The sequence below is a fragment of the Dermacentor variabilis genome, chromosome 5 (assembly GCF_050947875.1).
Source record: "Dermacentor variabilis isolate Ectoservices chromosome 5, ASM5094787v1, whole genome shotgun sequence".
NCBI classification, from domain to species: domain Eukaryota; kingdom Metazoa; phylum Arthropoda; class Arachnida; order Ixodida; family Ixodidae; genus Dermacentor; species Dermacentor variabilis.
Window position 1 is genome coordinate 45,673,302 of NC_134572.1, and position 18,505 is coordinate 45,691,806.

The 18,505-nt window shown below is 43.6% G+C and overlaps 1 protein-coding gene across 2 annotated transcripts in view; it reads left to right on the plus strand.

Moving 5' to 3' along the window:
* Nucleotides 1–18,505, plus strand: part of LOC142582506 (condensin-2 complex subunit G2-like) — a 111,541-nt gene that overhangs the window by 27,743 nt on the left and 65,293 nt on the right. For both annotated transcript variants that reach the window (XM_075692314.1, XM_075692316.1), the window contains exons 6-9: nucleotides 469–563; nucleotides 3,283–3,355; nucleotides 5,964–6,047; nucleotides 16,338–16,430. In XM_075692314.1, the coding sequence (XP_075548429.1) occupies nucleotides 469–563; nucleotides 3,283–3,355; nucleotides 5,964–6,047; nucleotides 16,338–16,430 (345 nt within the window). The remainder of the gene's footprint in view (nucleotides 1–468; nucleotides 564–3,282; nucleotides 3,356–5,963; nucleotides 6,048–16,337; nucleotides 16,431–18,505) is intronic.

Consider the following 18,505-nt stretch of genomic DNA (forward strand, 5'->3'; position numbering starts at 1 on the left):
TAAGTTTTGCTATAGTGTTTTGGCTACATTAGTTAAAAATTGCTTCATGGGATGTCCCTCTGCACCCTTGAAAACTCTTTGACAGAGTTTTCAAAGTTCATGAATATCATTGAATTTTTGACTCCGAGAGCTGTACAAACCCTCTACTGAGTATTTGACAGAAGTATGAAGATGCAAGTCTTTCCTCAAATTTTTCAATTCTGAAGAAAGCAGAGTGCCAGGTCTGAAAGCAGGTCAACCATCTCTACCAGTAGGCAGCTAGAAGCAAAGTTGTTTCGAACCCACTTTTTGCAGCTGAAGTTGTTCTCTTTCTCTCTTGAGTGTTCTGCTATATTTTCAAAAGTGTAGAGAATGCTGCAGTTTTGTCATTAACATTTAATCGAGAACCACAGCTGACTATGCCATTGTTCTTTGTTGACTGGAGTTGTTGAGCTTATGTGCTCCCCCCCCCCCTCTTTATTTTTCCAGGGAAAGAAGTTCATCTCCTTTCTGCTGACACTGCACAAGGACCTTGCTAACGGCATATACAAGGCAGTGGATGGTGCCTTGCCAAACATGACAAGGTTTGTAAGGATTGCTGTATATTTACAAATGACTGTTTACAGATGACATTGTCCTGTTTAGCAACACTGGGGGTGAATTACAACAAACGATTGAGGACCTTAACTGAGATGTGTAAGAGTTTGGTTGAAGAATAATATGTAGAACACAATGATAATTTTCTATAGTGTGGCAAGGGAACAACAATTCAGAATAGCCCGTCAGCCTGTAGTGTCTGTAAAGAAGCATGTTTATCTAGGTCATTTATTTACAGGAGACCTTGATCATGAAAGAAATTTACAGAACAAAAATGGGTTGGAGTGCATACAGCAGGAATTGCCAGATCCTGACTGGGAGCTTACCACTATCATTAAAAAGAAAAGTGTACATTCACTGCATTCTACCGGTGCTAACTTATTGGGCAGAAAATTTGAGGTTAACAAAGAAGCTCGACAACAAGTTAAGGACTGTACAGAAAGTGCTGGAATGAACAAGGTTAATCATAACATTAAGATAGGAAGAGAGTGATCGTGGGGATCGGAGAGCAAACGGGTATATTGTAATTGATATTAAGCAAGAAGATTATGCAGGTCCCACATACTGTATGAACTGATGTAAGCAAAGCTTTCTATGCTAGTTGCTTTGATTTATGATAATTAGCGGTGATGTTGATGGCAAAAACTTATTTTCTTCAACATTTAGTCTAGCACGAGAGTGGTGATTTGATGTTGAACGTTACCTTACGTGCATCACTGCTGTTTGCATAGTACACAGAACACACAGGGAGCAAGTGTTTGCTTGAGGTTTTGTGTGCCATATTTCATAACCTCCGAGAGGGTTTGAGCATGTCATTGTCTCTCGCAGAACACATCGCATTGGGGCTCTACATGCCAAAACCACAATTGGATTATGAGGCATGCCGTAGTGGCAGACTCCAGATTAATTTTGACACCATGATGTTCTTTAACATGTCCCAAAATCTAAGTGCACACGCGTTTTATATTTTGCCTTCGTCGAAATGCAGCTGCCGCATCGGGACCAAATGCACAACGCTAGCAATACCATAGCCACAAAGCTACCGCGACGGGCACAAAAGTGTTAATTTGATGGTCGACCACTTCCGTAGTGTAGCCTGGACCCTGCATTGCGCTTTAATTAATGCGACTCTGCTTTTGCATGCCCTGCATAATTTGTCTGCTTGACATATTTGCATCGTGTTTATTTTTCAGAAATAGCAGGAATGTACTGTACCGTACCTGGAACTTAAGCTTATCCAGTTTCCCTGCAACCGCTTTTCTATAGTAGGAGGGTTTCCTGGCCTTCTCACATCACCTCCCCCCCCCTCCCACCACCCCTTGTACGGGAACTGCCTATTCTCCGCCCTCATCTCTACATTTGTAACTACGTCCCCTTTGTGCTTGCACGTTAGTAGAAAGGGAAGTGCTACAGCTTCTTCAATGCTTTTGAGGGAAGTCACGGATAATTGCAGCTGTAAACAGGCTAATGGGGTGATGCCCAGGTAGCTCCAGAGGGTATTGTGCACATTTGATGTGGTGGCGTCGAAACGAGTCTCGCAATTGCAAATTACAAAATTTGCAGGCACAAGCTGGAATCAGCTAGCACAAGATGGGTATTTGGAGGTTGCAGGGAGAGGCCTCGTCATGCAGCTTACATGAAGATAAGCTGATGATGATGATCCAGTTACATGCTTTTTTTTTCTGCTGTAGCCGATACAGTTGATTTCCGTTAATTCGACCCTAACGGGACCTGCAAAATTAATTGTATTAGACAAAATGCAGCAAAAGCATCAAAACGCACTGCTGCTTCATTTGGCATTATTTGACCGAATGGAACGTGAACATGCTTTCAATGTGTCCAAAGTTCATAAGCAAACCAAAAATCCAAAGTGCACCCGATTTTTAATTATGAAAAGTGGCCAAGGATGCGCGTTGCACCATGGTGGTTCGTTTTCCTAAAGTCAGCTTTGCCGCAATACAGCCATTTGTGCAGCAAAGCATACAAATGCTGTGAATGCTGTTTTTTGGTCCAGTTTCCCAGGGGGACCAAAGACTGCATGTTAGAATCTGGTAAATACTTTGATCAGACATTGGGTGAGTCCAGTATTGCTTGAAAAATCTTCCTGGGCAAGCCAAAAATGTTTTCAATAGCAGCTAAAATGTGTGCCGTAAGTTCTGCCAAGACAAGCGCTGCCAGTAAAGGGGTTGTTATTGGGGTTGCCATAGGGGTCAGGTGAGTGCATTCCGACTACTCATGTTCAAGTCATCCAGCAAGGGCTGATTTAAGGATCGAAATAACGAAATTTTGGCCCCATAGAAATGCACAGGCGCTGGCTAAAACCGTTGATCAGGATCGAATTAACCGAAAAAAGGAATATTGACAGTCACCCACTCGTGAGTCATCACTCGTAAGAATCAGAATTTCAGAAAGTGGCTGCAGCATTGACTATGTTAAGAGAAATAGTTCGGCAGGCATATAATACGTAATGCAGATGATGGGTGATGTAATGGAGCAGCAGAATAGAATCTGTAGGGAAGGTAAACGCAGTCAAGGATGCAAGATAACTAGGTGGTGTGATCAAATTAGGAAAGTTGCAGTCATGGGATGGAGTCAAGAGGATGCAAGACCGTGCTGATCAGAGGTTGCGACATAAATAAGGCTGATAATAATGACTATTTGTGTGTCCTGGGACACCCAATGTATCTATGCACCAATCTGTTTCAGCTCTCAGATACAAGTGTTAGCCCGAGCCTATATCTCTGCGTGGAAAGCAGTGGCTGACACACCGCAGGCAACGGTGAGATAGCATACTTTGTACTTTGCTTTGCATTATTGCTTCCTGGTGTCAGATTAACCTTGTAAGGCACTGTGTACACAGTTGTTCATGCCAAGATTGGGCATCAGAAGCATTGATGAAAGTAATGATATTTAAAATGTGTCGCATATGGTGTTCAAATACTTCTCAACGAACTTTTACTGGAAGGGTAAATAAAATGTGCAAGATATTTTAGTAAACAGAGTGGGAAGGTGGACTGTTCGGTATTGTTTGGTGCGAGTACGTCGTATGCAGTGGGTTCACTTCTTTCATTGTTTTAGTGCATTATCATTCTTAAGCTACTTCATGCACTTTCCGGAGGCCAACTATTGATGTTTGTATGCATGTTCTGATGCGACTGTTCTCCTGCCTTCCTGGGTCACTGAGTAATCACTGGTCGAATGGGTAGTGCATCGGGCTGCTTTGCTGAGGTAATGTTCAAACCTAACCATTGGACCGACTTGGATCATGAGTAATGTGTACTCGTGGATCATGAGAAATGTGTACTCGTGGATCATGAGAAATGTGTACGTACAGTAATCCCTCGTTATAACGAAGCCAGCAGCACGGCGAAGAAAGATTGTTATGAGCAGTAATTTGATATAAGCGACCACTCGAGAAAAGCTAAAGCAGTCGAGCTTCAATTGGGCCACAACTGTGAGGAAGTCAATATTCAGTGAAGCAAAACTTTATTCAGGTGCAATAAAGGCAGTGAGCTTTGCCTGTTTCAAGTTAGGCTCTAATTTGACCAACCAATGCACGAAGCCATGGTTGCCGCCCATGCATTCAACCTTATTTCGCAGAAGGCGTAGGTACTCCCGTATCTGCACCATAGTTGGCAGTTCACGTGGCTCTTCATCCGCCGACTTTTCGTCTTGGTCAAGGCCACCAACAGTGTCAGTTAGTATCTCCGCATCCGTCGCTGGGGCGATCATGGGAGCAGCAGCGTCGGCCAACACAAATGTCTTGAAGTCATTTTCTACCTCTTGGCCATCAATTTTATGAACAGCCTCGTACAGATCATTGTCAGGCTGGTCGTCATCGGGGTCGCTGATGGTGGCATAGGAAAAGCTGGTGTGTGCAAAGCAGTTGGCAGCCTTTGAAGGCGTGAGTTCTTTCCATGAAAAGTTCAGCAAATAGATCACACCAAGCAAATCAGTCTTGTACCTCTCCCTGGCGTCATGCGCCGTAAAAGAGCCATGCGGTACAGCTTTCAGGTGGTCTCAATGATGCCCTGATCCATCGGTTGCAGTACTGCGGTTGTGTTAGCAGGCAAAAGACAAAGCTCCAAAAAACTCTTAATTGCTTGCAGGAGTCAGCGGATCGCTTTTCAGAAGACTCCGAAGCAAAAATTGACCTGACTTGTCTTGTCAAGGCCAACAATTTCCGTCGAACAGCCAAAGAAAAAGAAGCGGAGATAACAGCTCTTGAAAGAGAAATTAATGCGAAAATAGGGCTCCTTTCTTAAGTTATCTGAGAAAATAAAATTATGCTAACACTCCTTGAATTCTGCCTTTTTGCATCCTTGAAATCCTTGAAATGTCCTTGAATTTTCAGCCAAATATTGTGTACGAACCCTGTGATTTGACGCCTTTTCGCCATTAGCCCTTGGCTAGTGGTCAAAAGTTTTCGGGCTGCACGCACTTCACCTGCCTGTCACGCGACGCCACAGAACCGAAAAAACTCCCCACGTCAAATTGACGCGTACACATTAAAGATGCATTAATATGCTGAACAAAACTGAATTTTCTTCTGAATAGCCACAGGCAGCCCCTTTCCAAAAAGAATAAAAGATGGCTGCCGCCTATCGCTCAGGCACTGGTTACTCGCACCTGCCGCAGAGCATGGGTTTATTTTCCTGTAATAAAACTTTTTGCATGGCTGTGTTTTCTAGCCCTTTCCGCACGTTTACGACCTCGTTCTGCCAACTCTTCTTTGCTGAGGATCCGCTTTAGCGCCATTCCTAAGCTTCCGTTGCATGCCGCCGCGATTGTCGAAGAGCCACCGTAAGCTAAGTAAGGGAAAGCGGACCAATCAAAGACACTGGCACTATCCTCTTCATCCGGTTAACGATGTTCAGCGCAGTGGATTGGCCCTATCGAAGCCCTCTCCACTTGATCATGCTCCTCACCTCTTGTGAGCCAATTAGATAAGACAAGCCGCTCAGTGTAGGCAATGTTATTCGTTTTTCAAGCAAACAGAAGTGACCTCCTATGAACGAGGAGAGCGTTTGATTGTTCTATTGAGACAACCCTGCTGGTGACCGCCCAATGCTTGCGTCGGCGGTTACGCTAATCTGACGTCAGGAGATTGGAATAAAAAACATATTGGAATAGTTTTATGTTATAGGGCCCTAAGATAGGTTGTTTTCAATGGGGAGTATAAAATTCATGGGAGTATATTATGTGTGGTATTGGTGTAATCTACCATTCTGGCTGCACATATTGTTCTTTTTAGCATTGCTTTAATGGTTCCTTTGAATCTACCTTCACAGCTCACTCTGTGTGTTGTTGCAGTGGTTAGTGCTGGGTAGCTCCTTTGCCTTATTGTTGGTTGCAGCTCTTCACCATGTTGCTGTTTAACGTTGCAGGTTCTTAAAGAAAACATGCAAGAGATAATGCATTGGGCAGTGAATGGGGATCTTGTCGAAGGCCACCATGAGAACCTGTTTAAGGTGAGTGAGGGAAATGCTGATTGGCCAAGCACTGTTGTTACCCGATTTCCTTGTACAGTTCTTCGTTGCTACTCTCGCACTACAATATCTTCTTTACAGAAAATATGGTAATACAGTGAAAGATGACACAGTTGTTATAGTACAGTTGAGTCTTGATATAATGAGATGTGTTCATGCACAATTTCAATATAACGAAATTTCACTGCTGCCACGAAGGAATACTTCGTGGTTTCGAATAGTTTAATTACAAGCGGTTGCTTGCGCAAGCACATCTTAAATGTTCCACTGCGCAACCAAGAGCAACCACCGAAGATGTTCCGCTTAAAGTCCAAGTTCGATAAGATTCTCTCGCGAACTTTATGCTTTGGATTCAAATGAAAGCATAGAGTGAGGTGAGAACGAGGCTGGTTTAATGAGAGCTGTCTTCCCGTACAAACAAGGGGAAAGGGGAGAGGGGAAAGCATGCAATAATGCAATCATGTGTGAGGCAGGGGGGCATAGGATGGAGAGAGGGAGTTGGGGGCAGGCTGAAACGAGCCTCCTTTTCCAGCACAGCCGCGGCTGCGCGTGGCTATCACCTAGGCGTGTGCATCCTGTTTTATAGGTAATCTGTCGTGAGCGGTAAGAGTGGTCGATCTGAAATGATGTGGCATGTGCACTGACTTCCGGCGCATTTAGTACTATATGTTCAATAAACTTGGGTTTCGGAGACTCATTAAAGCGAGAGAAGCACAAAACATTTGCTCCCCACTGCAGGTGCTTTTCATGGTAGCGCTCTGCTACTGCGGGCAAAACTATCAGCTGTTGGGGCAAAGTAGATGCGAGAGTGTGTCTGGGTTCACTTCGTACTGCCAATGTGAAGATCTCGACATATGAGGAATCCGTATCCTTTTTTTCCTTTCTTTTATTTTCTTTTTCTCGTGCAATCTTGCTTTTTCCGGTGCTAATTTTGCCAACTTCGTTATATCGAGATTTACCGTATTTACTCGAACCTAACGTGCACTTCTTTTTCCGATAAAACTGTTCCAAAAATTGCGGACGCATTAGAATCGAGTACGACCATAAATCTGCGTTACCATATCGGCATTGGCGTTTCAAAATGGCCGCTTCGTACGCACTTTGAGTCTATCTGCTGTAGCTTCCTCCATGTGCTGCAGTACGTGTGCTTAGGCAGTGCTTCCTTCGGCTTAGGTTAGTGCACAGTCTGTATTCTTGTTTTCTGTGTTTGCTCTATCAGCATGGAAGTGCCGACTGCAAAGACATGCAGAGTTCATCATGAAGCTGCAATTAAAAGGAAAGTGATTAGATGTGCAGAGACGGATGGAAATTGGGCCGCATCACGGGCGTGTGGAGCTCCCGAAACTTGCGTGCAGGACTGGCGGAAACAGGAGGGGCATTCTACACTGGCAGCTGCTGTGTATGGCATGGCTGCGCGGCCCCTATCTTGAAAGCGAACTGCGAAGCAGACAGGTCTAGGCATCTAGGCACACCACACTGCATTCGCGTCGCTTATTTTGCATTGAAGCGAGAGGCTGCATAAAGCTCCTGCCACCGCGCTTCCTTGCTCCAGCGTTTTGATAGTTTCCGCGGTCATTAAGTGAGATGTATTCATGTTTGCTTGTGTACGTGTGACACTATGCTTGTTAACTTAGCTAGTAAGTGAATGTTCAAAAGTTTATACGGCCAATAGAACTACTATCCTTACTTTTCGTATAGCTGTCTACTAATTTGCTATCGTAATCGATGGTTCGCCTTTTGGGCGAAACTGACTTTTTTATTTGTCACAACTTTACTGCATTTGGAGTAAATTTTTGTTTTTTCCTAATGAGAAAAAGTTGTATTTCTGTATGAAAGAATGAGGTGCGCGGTACTGTAAAGGACTTTTCTTTTCTAAGGTCATGGCAAAGGGGTGTGCATTACAGTCGAGAGTGTTTCTTTTTTCTCCTTTCTTTTTTTTAGTCGCAGAAAACGGGTACGCGTTAGAATCGAGTAAATAGGGTAACTTCAGTACAAAGTGGGCCTATTAACCTGACTGGGTGTGATTTTTGTACTACAGTCGAACCCCGCTACAACGAACGTCGCTTCAACGAAATTTTCGCTTCAACGAAATATTTCCAATTCCCCGTCAGCTCGCTATACAAAGTAATGGAACAAATTTCTCATCACAACGAACCATTTTTGGGGCGCGTTTCCGCTTCAACGAAATTTTTGCTATGCGAAGCTCGATTTAAAAATATATCTTACAATAAAACAAGCATATCGCCGCCCATCTATGTACTTCCATAGGCCCACGCTGCTTTGTTTCGCTAAACATTCGCTGGACCAAACTAATCCACTCACTGAAACGCACATGATCACCGCCATAGCTTGGTGTTGATGACTATCGGGCTGGCTGCCTTGCGACAAGGCGCGGGGGCAAGCTCCCGTTTTCTTCCAATCCAATTCAGAGCCGCAACCAATCCGTTGCCAAAGGACGCAGCAGCCTGGCAACAGCAGCGCGTTTGCCCTAGTTTTTTTCACTCGTGCTTGTGCTGCTAGTGCGCTGTAATGAATGCGAGCATGGCGACTTCATCTAGAAAGCGGAAGTTCCTCTCGCTTGAAGAGAAGGCACGGATTATCAGCGCGGCATCCAGTGGCAGGAAAAAGGGAGATGTTGCAGCGGACTTCGGCATCTCACAGAGCACGCTGTCAACGATCTTGAAGTCGAAAGACGCGATAGCGCAAGCTCTTTCTTCGGGGACATCCGCGAAGCGGAAAAAGCTGACGCAAGCGGCTCATGAGGACCTTGAGAAGGCTCTGTACACGTGGTTCCTCGACGTGCGCGCAAAGAAGATGCCGGTCAGCGGAAACATGTTGCAGCAAAAGGCACTTGGCTATGCCTGTATGCTGGGCATCAATGATTTCAAAGCCAGCTCAGGGTGGCTGACCCGTTTTAAGGCCAGGCATGAAATCGTCGCTAAAGTGCTGTGTGGGGAGTCGGCCTCATCAGACGCCGACGCTGCATCTGCTTGGGCATCAGCTACTGTGCCGGAATTAATGGAGAAATATGCCACATCAGACATATACAATGCCGATGAAACGGGACTTTTCTTCGAGCTCCTCCCCTCCAAGACGCTTCACATGAAGGGCCAGCCATGCAGCGGAGGGAAGCATAGCAAAAAGCGTGTGACTGTGCTCCTGTGCTGCAACATGGACGGGTCTGACAAGCGCTGCCCACTGGTGATAGGCAAAAGTGCGAAGCCGCGGTGCTTCAAAGGTGGCAAGAGCCTGCCCGTCAAATATGTTGCCAATAAGAAGTCTTGGATGACACGGGCCGTTTTCAAAGAGTGGCTAACCGCTTTCGACCGTGACATGACGGCAAAGAAACGTAAGGTTTGTTTGCTCATCGACAATTGCTCAGCGCATAACGTTGAAGACGTTCAGCTTCAAAGCGTGGAAGTAAGATTCTTCCCGCCGAATTGCACGGCTTTAATCCAGCCGCTGGATCAAGGTATCATCAATAGCGTTAAAAGCGCTTATCGACAGCGACTGATTCAGCGGCTGGTGTTAAACATCGACACCGGTCGGGCAATCGAAGTGGATTTGTACATGGCTGTACAGATGGTCTCAGCAGCGTGGACGGCAACCAGTCGCAGTATCATCTACAACTGTTTTGTGCACGCCGGCTTTCACTCCGATGCTCAACTGGCAGCGAACTCCACGTCGGACGAGGAAGGCTGCAGTACAATTGCTCCACCCTCCACAGAGGCCAATGCGGCATGGGCAGCCCTTCAGGACTCCGGAGATGTGCCGGCCGATGTTCACATCGGCGACTACATCGCTGTTGACAGTGAAGTGCTAGCTCACGAGGAGCTGAGTGACGAAGCTATAATTGAGGGCGTTCGCCACAACGACGCATCATCGGATGATGACAGCGACGCGGAGGACTTAGCGCCACCACCTGCAATAAAAGTGATGGATGCTTTTGATGTGATCCGCAGATTTTTCGGTGCTCACGATGACGACGTCGCGATGCAACTGTTCACCGAGTGCGAAAGCCGCGCCACTGCACTCGTGGCAAAAAAAAAGAAGCAGAAGAAGCTGACCGACTTCTTTGGAAATAAATGATGTTTTGGGACTATGTGGTCCAACCTGACAGTGTTTTTGGCCTGTTTTCGCCTCAACGAAATTTCGCTTTAACGAAATTTTTCGCGCGCCCCGTCAGTTTCGTTGTAGCGAGGTTCAACTGTAATTCACTAGACTTGTTTTGTGTAATTTCATTTCATTTATTGATACTGTCAGCCCAACTTCGGGCCATCACAGGAGTGGTAGGTCACAATACAGGCAAATATATATATATATATATATATATATATATATATATATATATATATATATATATATATATATATATATAATGTAACACACACACACATATTTACACGATAAAGAAAATAAGGTACATTTTGGGGAATGCACTGATAGTAGCACCATGGCAAATACAGCATGTAATACAATACCCAGCTGTACACCATAACCATGAGGCCAAGTTATGGTATGCGTATGCATGTGCTTTTGACATTTTCAAGAAAATCGCATGAAGATGACGTCCTTACTATTGAGTCTGATAATGGATTCCATTGTTTTATTGCTCTCGGAAAGAAGCTGTATTTAAAACAATCATTGCGAGTAATTGGAGGAGGGACATACGTACTGTGGCGATGACGAAAATAGTTACTAGGAAAGAAGTGAAAATAGTCATCTTTATCAATTTTAACATGGCCATGAATAATAAGAAAAAGAAGCTTCAAACGGTCATACTCAGTTCTAGACTCTAGAGAAGGAAGTTCAGCAAGTTCACATAACTGGGTAGGAGAGTGGGTGCCACGATATTTGTTAAAAATAAACCGTGCAGCAAGCTGCTGAATTTTATCCAGCTTAGGCTGATTAGATGAACTGTATGGGTCCCACACCATTTTTGCATACTCCATAACCGGTCGAATAAAAGTTTTATATGCCAGGCATTTTACTTCAGGGGTAGCATTATACAGATTTCTTCTAAGTGACCACAAGGCTTTCTGGGCCTTGGTAGATACGTAATCAACGTGTTCATTCCAATGCAAATCCGAGGTAAGCTTTAAACCCAAGTATTTAAATGTTGACACTTTCTTTAACGCGACACCTTCAATGGAATAATCGTAATCAATAATACATCGTTTTCTAGTGATAGACATGTAAACCGTTTTGTCAGAGTTCAGAACCATTTGCCAGCTGTCAAACCAGTTTTTTAACCTTTTGCAAATTTGAATTTAAATCCGTCTGATCGGCAGCTGATTCGATATGGTTATATAATACGCAATCATCTGCGAAGAGTCTGATGGGAACTGTAATGTCGTGCGGCATGTCATTGATAAATAATCAAAATAACAGGGGGCCCAATACACTTCCTTGGGGTACTCCAGACTCTACAGGTGAAAAGGAAGACCGGTATTCCTCCAATGCGACAAATTGTTCTCTATGGCTTAGGTAGGACGAAAACCATTCAGATAAGCGAGGGTTTTTGAATATAGTTCTAATTTTTAATAGCAACTTTGGGTGCGACACCTTATCGAAAGCCTTGGCCAGATCTAAGAATATTATGTCTGTTTGGCCTCGGTTATTTATTGAATATGCGAGATCGTGAACAGTCTCTATTAGCTGAGTCACTGTAGAGAGTCTCTGACGGAACCCGCGTTGGCATTTGTTTAATATATGGTAGTTGTCAAGGTAGACCAATAATTGCTTAGATATATGTTCAAGTAGTTTCGAACAAGTGCTAGTAAGGGAGATCGGCCTATAATTATTAATGTCTGATTTGCTGCCACTTTTATGAATTGGGATAACTTTAGCACGCTTCCATGCCCTGGGAAAGGAACACTGCTTAATAGATGCCTGAAAAATTAGTTAGAAATTTAGAAACCGACTCTGCGTACCTTTGTAAAAATTCATTAGGAATTCCGTCAGGCCCCGTACTTCTTTTAGTGTTCATGTGGAATAAGAGGTTAAATACACCCTGTTCATCAATTCTTACATCTTGAAAAGACGGCCTTTGAGATTCATCTGTAAAATCGGGCAGAAAGCCGTTATCGCGTGTGAAACCCGACGAGAAGAAAGAGTTGAAATACTGTGCCTTCTTTAGAGCGCTATCTCCAGTTTCATGCGAACAAGAAGCAGCTGGGGGGTTAATATATCGCCAAAATTTACCGGGGGCGTTTTTCAGAAAAGATTGTAATGTGACATTATAGAATCTATTTTTAGATTCTTTGATTAGCCTTTTTAATTTGCGACTCATACTAGAAATGCAGCTTTTGTCAGTTGGCTGGCAATTATTTTAAGACTACTTTCGCTTCCGTTTTAGCTTTCTTTTTGCATGAATTATCTCTCTGGTTATCCAGGGATTTTTTCATTTGGTTGTTCTTAAACGTTTTGGGACAAAGCTTCCCACACAGTGCTCGACCACGTATGAAAAGAAATTCCATAGCTCGTCCACGCTTGCGCCAGAGTGGACAAGACCTAGGAACTTATCTAACGAGACTTCGAGGTAATCTAAAATAGATACATCATTGGCTAATGTAAAATGTAACAAATGTAATGTAAATGTAACAAATTTAAAGACGTCATTACCATTTTATGGTCCGAAATACCGTCCTCGATGTCACAGCTCATAATAAAAGAACATAGGCGATTTGAAATGAAAACAAGATCTAAAATCGTTGAAGTTTCCGCGCCCACTCTTGTGAAGCCAAACACAATTTGAGTCAGGTTATAATTAAATGCAATATTTAATAACTGATCAGAACTCCGTACTTCGGTTCCTCCTGAAGAATTCGACGCCCAATCAATTCCAGCCAAATTAAAATCGCCCGCAAGGCATATGTTGTCATCTGGATGCATGTGCAAGTTCATAAAGGCTTCCAAGTTTTCTAGTACTTCTACAGGGGAGTTGGGAGGCCGGTACACACTGCCGATTAGCAAATTATGGTCATTCAAGGTAGTTTTAATCCAGACTGTTTCGAGATTGCTTGGATCATTAAGTACTGTAAAAAGAATGTTGATTTTGAGAAGTATCGCTACCCCACCCCCTCTAATGCGCCGATCCTTTCTTATTATGGAATATCCGAGGGGCGTTACCTCAACATCAGTCACATCCGGGTTCAGCCATGTTTCTGTTATTACTATTGCATCTTGATCGTGCTCTATTACAATGCTTTCTAGGCTATCTTCTCGCTGTTGTGGAGTCACTGTATGCTTCAAATGGCTACGGTGATGCCAGATGTGGTACTTACATGTGGCTCTGTTTCTCGTACTGTTCTGAAAAGTAGTGTACGACCCAGTTAGATGGTGTCCTTTTCCATTTAGAGCTCGCACCCCGTTTTTAGGGCATGAACTGCCAGCAGCCTATCTCATCATCAGCCTATCTTATGTCCACTGCAGGAAGAAGGCCTCTCACTGCAATCTCCAGTTACCCCTCCCCTCACCAACCTATTCCAACTTGCACCTGCAAATTTCCTAATTTCATCACCCTACCTAGTTTTATGCCATCCTTGACTGCGCTTCTCTTCTCTTGGCACTTGTTATCCATCGTACGCATTACACGGCCTTCCCAGCTCCATTTTTCCCCTCTTAATCTCAATTAGAATATCGGCTATCCCCGTTTGCTCTGTGATCCACACTGCTTTCTTCTTGTCTCTTAGCATTACACCTAGCATTCTGCCATACCATTGTGCTTTGCGCGGTCCTCAGCTTGTTCTCGAGCTACCTGGTCAACTTCCAAGTTTGTGCTCCATATGTTAGCACCGGTAGAATGCATTGATAGTACACCTTTTTTTTCAGTGGTAGTGGTAAGCTCCCAGTCAGGATCTGGCAATGCCTGCCATACACACTCCAACCAATTTTTAATCTTCTGTAAATTTCTTTCTCATGATCAGGGCCCCCGTTTGTAACTCACCTAGATAAACATACTCCTTCAGACTCTAGAGGCTGACTTGCAATCTTGAACTCTTGTTCTCTTGCCATTTGGTTTATCCTGTACAGTTGGACATTATCTTCTGCATTTTGATCTTCAACCCTTCTCTTACACTTCTGTTAAGGTCCTCAATCATTCATTCAACCATTCACCCGCTGAGTACATTGGTTCAAAAGTAGCGTTGAAGCCTTCTGATAGCGCTGGTTTTGGTGGTAGTGTTAATAAATTGGTGCACATTGGCAAACAAATGCATGGTAGAGGGCAAAGCAGACAAAGCTTTTTGCCATTCTTGCTTTCTAGGCAGGGACTCAAAATATTTCTTTTTCAATTCGATTTGATTTTTGTCCAATTAACTTAAGTAGGTATCCATCAGTTTTTCTTTTTAAAGGAAACCACACCATACTTCTGTGTGCACATGCAGTTGGTAATTTGTAGTATATACACTTTTGCGAGTAGACTATTTATTTATTTATTTTATTTATTTATTCATACTGTCAGCACAAGCCAAGACAGGAGTTGCGGTTATGTTGCTGTCATCAAACTAGACCTAGTAGATGTTTAAACAATTCAATACAAAGCAATCAGGCTAGGAAGGCACAGCATATAAACAAATTTGAAGCAACAAACAACATGAGTTACAATGAATAAGTTATAGCACCATATGGGTCAACAAAAAAGTAACGCGCCGAAACAACTGGGAACAGCTAACAATAAAACGTTTACAAATAATTGGCAACAGCCTTTACAAAAGATTGTAAATCAGTACATTCTACTATATCATGTGGCAAATTGTTCCAATCGTCTATGCTTCGAACCAGGAACGAATTTTTGAAGGATTATGTTCCATAATTAAGTGGTTTAATGTTTTGGATGCTTTGTTCTGGGGATAGCAGGTCTTTCTAATGTCTTCATGTTGGAATCTGACTTCCAGGTTCACGTTGCTAAAAGCCAGGTGTGCAAACATGAGCGCCCAGGAAGCTCGTGTTACTGCCTTTCAGTAACATGAATTCCTACAAACTTGCTCAACTTTCACTTCCGACTTGCAAATACAGTTAAACCTTGATATAACGAAGTAAATAAAATTGGCAATTTGCTTTGTTATATTGATCTTTTGTTGTATTGAAATTCAACGTTTTGTGCAATTGAGTACAGTGGACGATTGATTTTTCTTGCATGGAAAGGGGCTGCAGAATTTTCCCAATTATCAGGCAATAAAAAAAAAGCCAAGTTTCAACGAGAAAGCAATTTTGATGAATTTGGGAGTTGGCGACAAATGATACGGTTTCATGCCACTTCGACGATATCCTCACACAGGCAGTAGGTATAACTGAAGCCAGCCACGCTTTCGCGTGCACTCTGGCCCCGTGGCTGATAGAGCATTGCCGCACTGGGATGATGCTACTGTGAAAAGCGCCAGCAGCGGGGAATGAATCTTTTGTCTGCCTCTCGCTCCGAGTCACCGAAGCTCGACATTACGCAACCTCCAATACTAAATGTGCGGGAAGCCTGCTTACATGATGGCACGCCATCTCAGCATGCCCACTATTTTCACACGCCGCAGATTACCTCTAAAGCAGGGTGCGCGACTGCGTATGTGCTCAGCTGCGCTTAGTCATGCACAGCCACGGCCGAGATGCAAGCATGCCAACTCGCGAGCATGCCAACTTAGCCCCCTCGCCCCTCGTGTGCGCTTGATTGTGTTACTGTGAGCTCGCCCCACTCCCCCTCTTTCCCTCTGCTCGCACGGGAAAGCAGTACTCGTGAAGCCACTATCTTGCTTGTCGCACCCTTGCACATGTTCACTCACACCTTAGGCACAAAGTGCACTAGGTGCTATAAAATCTTATCGCACCCGAACTTTATACAGAACATGATGCAGCTCCATGAAAAGTTTAATACTTCGCTATATCGAGAATTTTGCGATATTGAAGTTCATTATATTGAGGTTTTAACTGTACTTTAGTCATCTGAAATACTTCGGTGTCATCATCACCTTCCCTTCTGTTACTTCCTCTGGAATGGCCTGTGATGTTTCCACGTAATCACCTAGTGCCAGTTTCTTCTATGATAATGCTCGTTGGGGATCTGCGCCCAATGAGTATGATAGCACTGAAGCGGTTATCATTGGCGCTTTAACCATGGCTCTGTACAAAGTGTTCATGCCAGCTGTATATGTTGAGTGTGAAGCTGTAATAGCTGAACATGTGCTTAAAGGCAGTCCCTAGGAAAATGTCCTCAGCTTCTGCTGTCTGTTCGTGCACATTATATAAGACTTTGTTGCTCATGTTCCTCTTCTTTCATTTCAGTTTCTGAAAGTTCTGCATGTTGAGAGAAAGCACGGGCCCTTTGCTCTTATGTTGTACCATGCCTACTACCCTATCCTTTGGCGAGGCCTCAAGGTGAGCATTTTATTTCTGTTGAATGTGAGTGAAAGCCTAGTGTATTGCTACGTGTGCAAGTGTCACATGATGTAGACGGTTGCACTGTTCAAACGTTTTGCAGTGCATTTATTGCAGTAACCAGTGTTTTACAGCTGGGCCTGTTTAATTCTAGATCGGATGTTTTTATGAGAGTTTAGCTCGCGTATATCGAACAGTGGAGGTACCTGCTTGAATGTCTCATGCATAGGAGTGCTGTAGTACTAGGCCAACTCCATCAGCCATTGCATTTAATGCGTCAAACAAGACATCGTGCTTCTCCCTAAGGCACACTTTCTCTCTGCACTGTGTTAGGGATTAAGGTAAGGTGCCTTACTGCACCTTATCTCCTGTTCACATGTGTTAATATCTTTTGCGAAGCTCAGTTCCTAGAATTGCAATCAAAGCAGCAACATGGAGGATGCCACAGTTATTTTCCCACAAAAAGGATTCTTGGGGATGGGCTGGTGTGCAAGCCATAATTGTTGTGCTGGGGCACATTATTATGTGGTTAATTGTTAAATGGGTGTTTTCATTGACCTTTGATATTGGTGCTTTCTTTATGTGCGGTTGGTAGGTCTACGAAATTTGCTGGAGCATCCCTTTGTGGCATATGCTTTGGTTGCATTGGCGCTTCATGTGTGATCTTCATTGCCTTTCACACGAGAGTTGCTTCTGAGGCACTTCGCACTCTGGGTAACCAGCCGATCAAGCCGTGTTGCATTTCAGTGGAACCAAATGTTGCAAATTACTCATTAATTGCAAATTACAAATTAAGTCATTGTTGTCACTTCCATATCTACAGGGCTTAATTCCCCCTAGATCTGGTGGTAGCCACGGGACCCTTTGATTCAGTCCATTATGTGCCTCTGCACCGATGTCTTAGACGTGGCCATGATGCAGAGTAAACGTAGTGAACAGTTTATGCCATAAAGACTTGAGTTGCCATTCAACAGTGCAACTCAACTCGCACGCACTGTGTGCAGTTCCATCACTGAAAGTTTAATCCATAGGTTGAAGGCAAAATTAGCATTTGCCTGATGCAGTAGCATAAGGCTACAAAGCGTGGATGACGATTTGCTCTTATATTGCGTACTTCACCGATTTATGCCGAGTTGATTTGCTTAATCAGTAGGTGGCTTTTGACTATTGAGGCAGTTGGCAGTTTTCAGTCTCAGAGCAGCTATTTTATGTATTGAGTATTTCCTGAAAAATCAAAAATTTTATATAACTGGGATCAGTACTGTTGTTGTAATCAAGTGTCAGAGTACACTAGTGTTGTCTGTATAGCGCTGCATGGGCTGGAACATCCATTATCTCAAATGGCACAGTGTGCCGTGCCTCTGTAATAATACTGTGAAATGTTACTGTTTCTTTCACGCACAGTCACACTCCAATTTTGTCTACCTTTTAAACGACCAACCTTTAAATAAGATAACCGATTATAAATATCTTGAGGTTTATTTTTCTGCTGACCTGACTTGGAAAAAACACAGTGAATATATATCGTCAAAGGCAGCAAGAATGTTGAACTTTTTAAAGAGGAATTTCTGAGACGCTCCTCAGAAGGTTGAGGAAATTTTGTATTTCACAAACATCAGGCCTATTATGGAGTACGCCTGCGCAGTCTGGGACCCTCAAGTCGGAACCCATTCTGCTATGCTGGAGCGTATTCAGAATCGTGCAGCGCGATTTGTCGTAAACAAATATTGCTCTAATGTCCATAGTAGCTGCATGAAGCAAGAGTTTAACTGGGACTCGCTGGAAAAGCGCCGTTTACGACTTAAGCTAGAACATCTCTACTGGATTTACTTCAATAAAATAGTCATTAACACTACAATATATTTGCTCCCACCACACTTTGTATCGAGAAGATGCGACCACAAATGGAAGATCCGTGAAACAAAGTGTCGTACTGATGTCTTCAAACGCTCTTTTTTTTCCACATGCCATCAGTGAGTGGAACAAGCTGCCTCACTCTGTAATAGAATGCCACTCCGAGGTAAAGTTTCGAGCACTATTGTCAGAAATCTGATGTAGTTAATGCACTTAGCTAC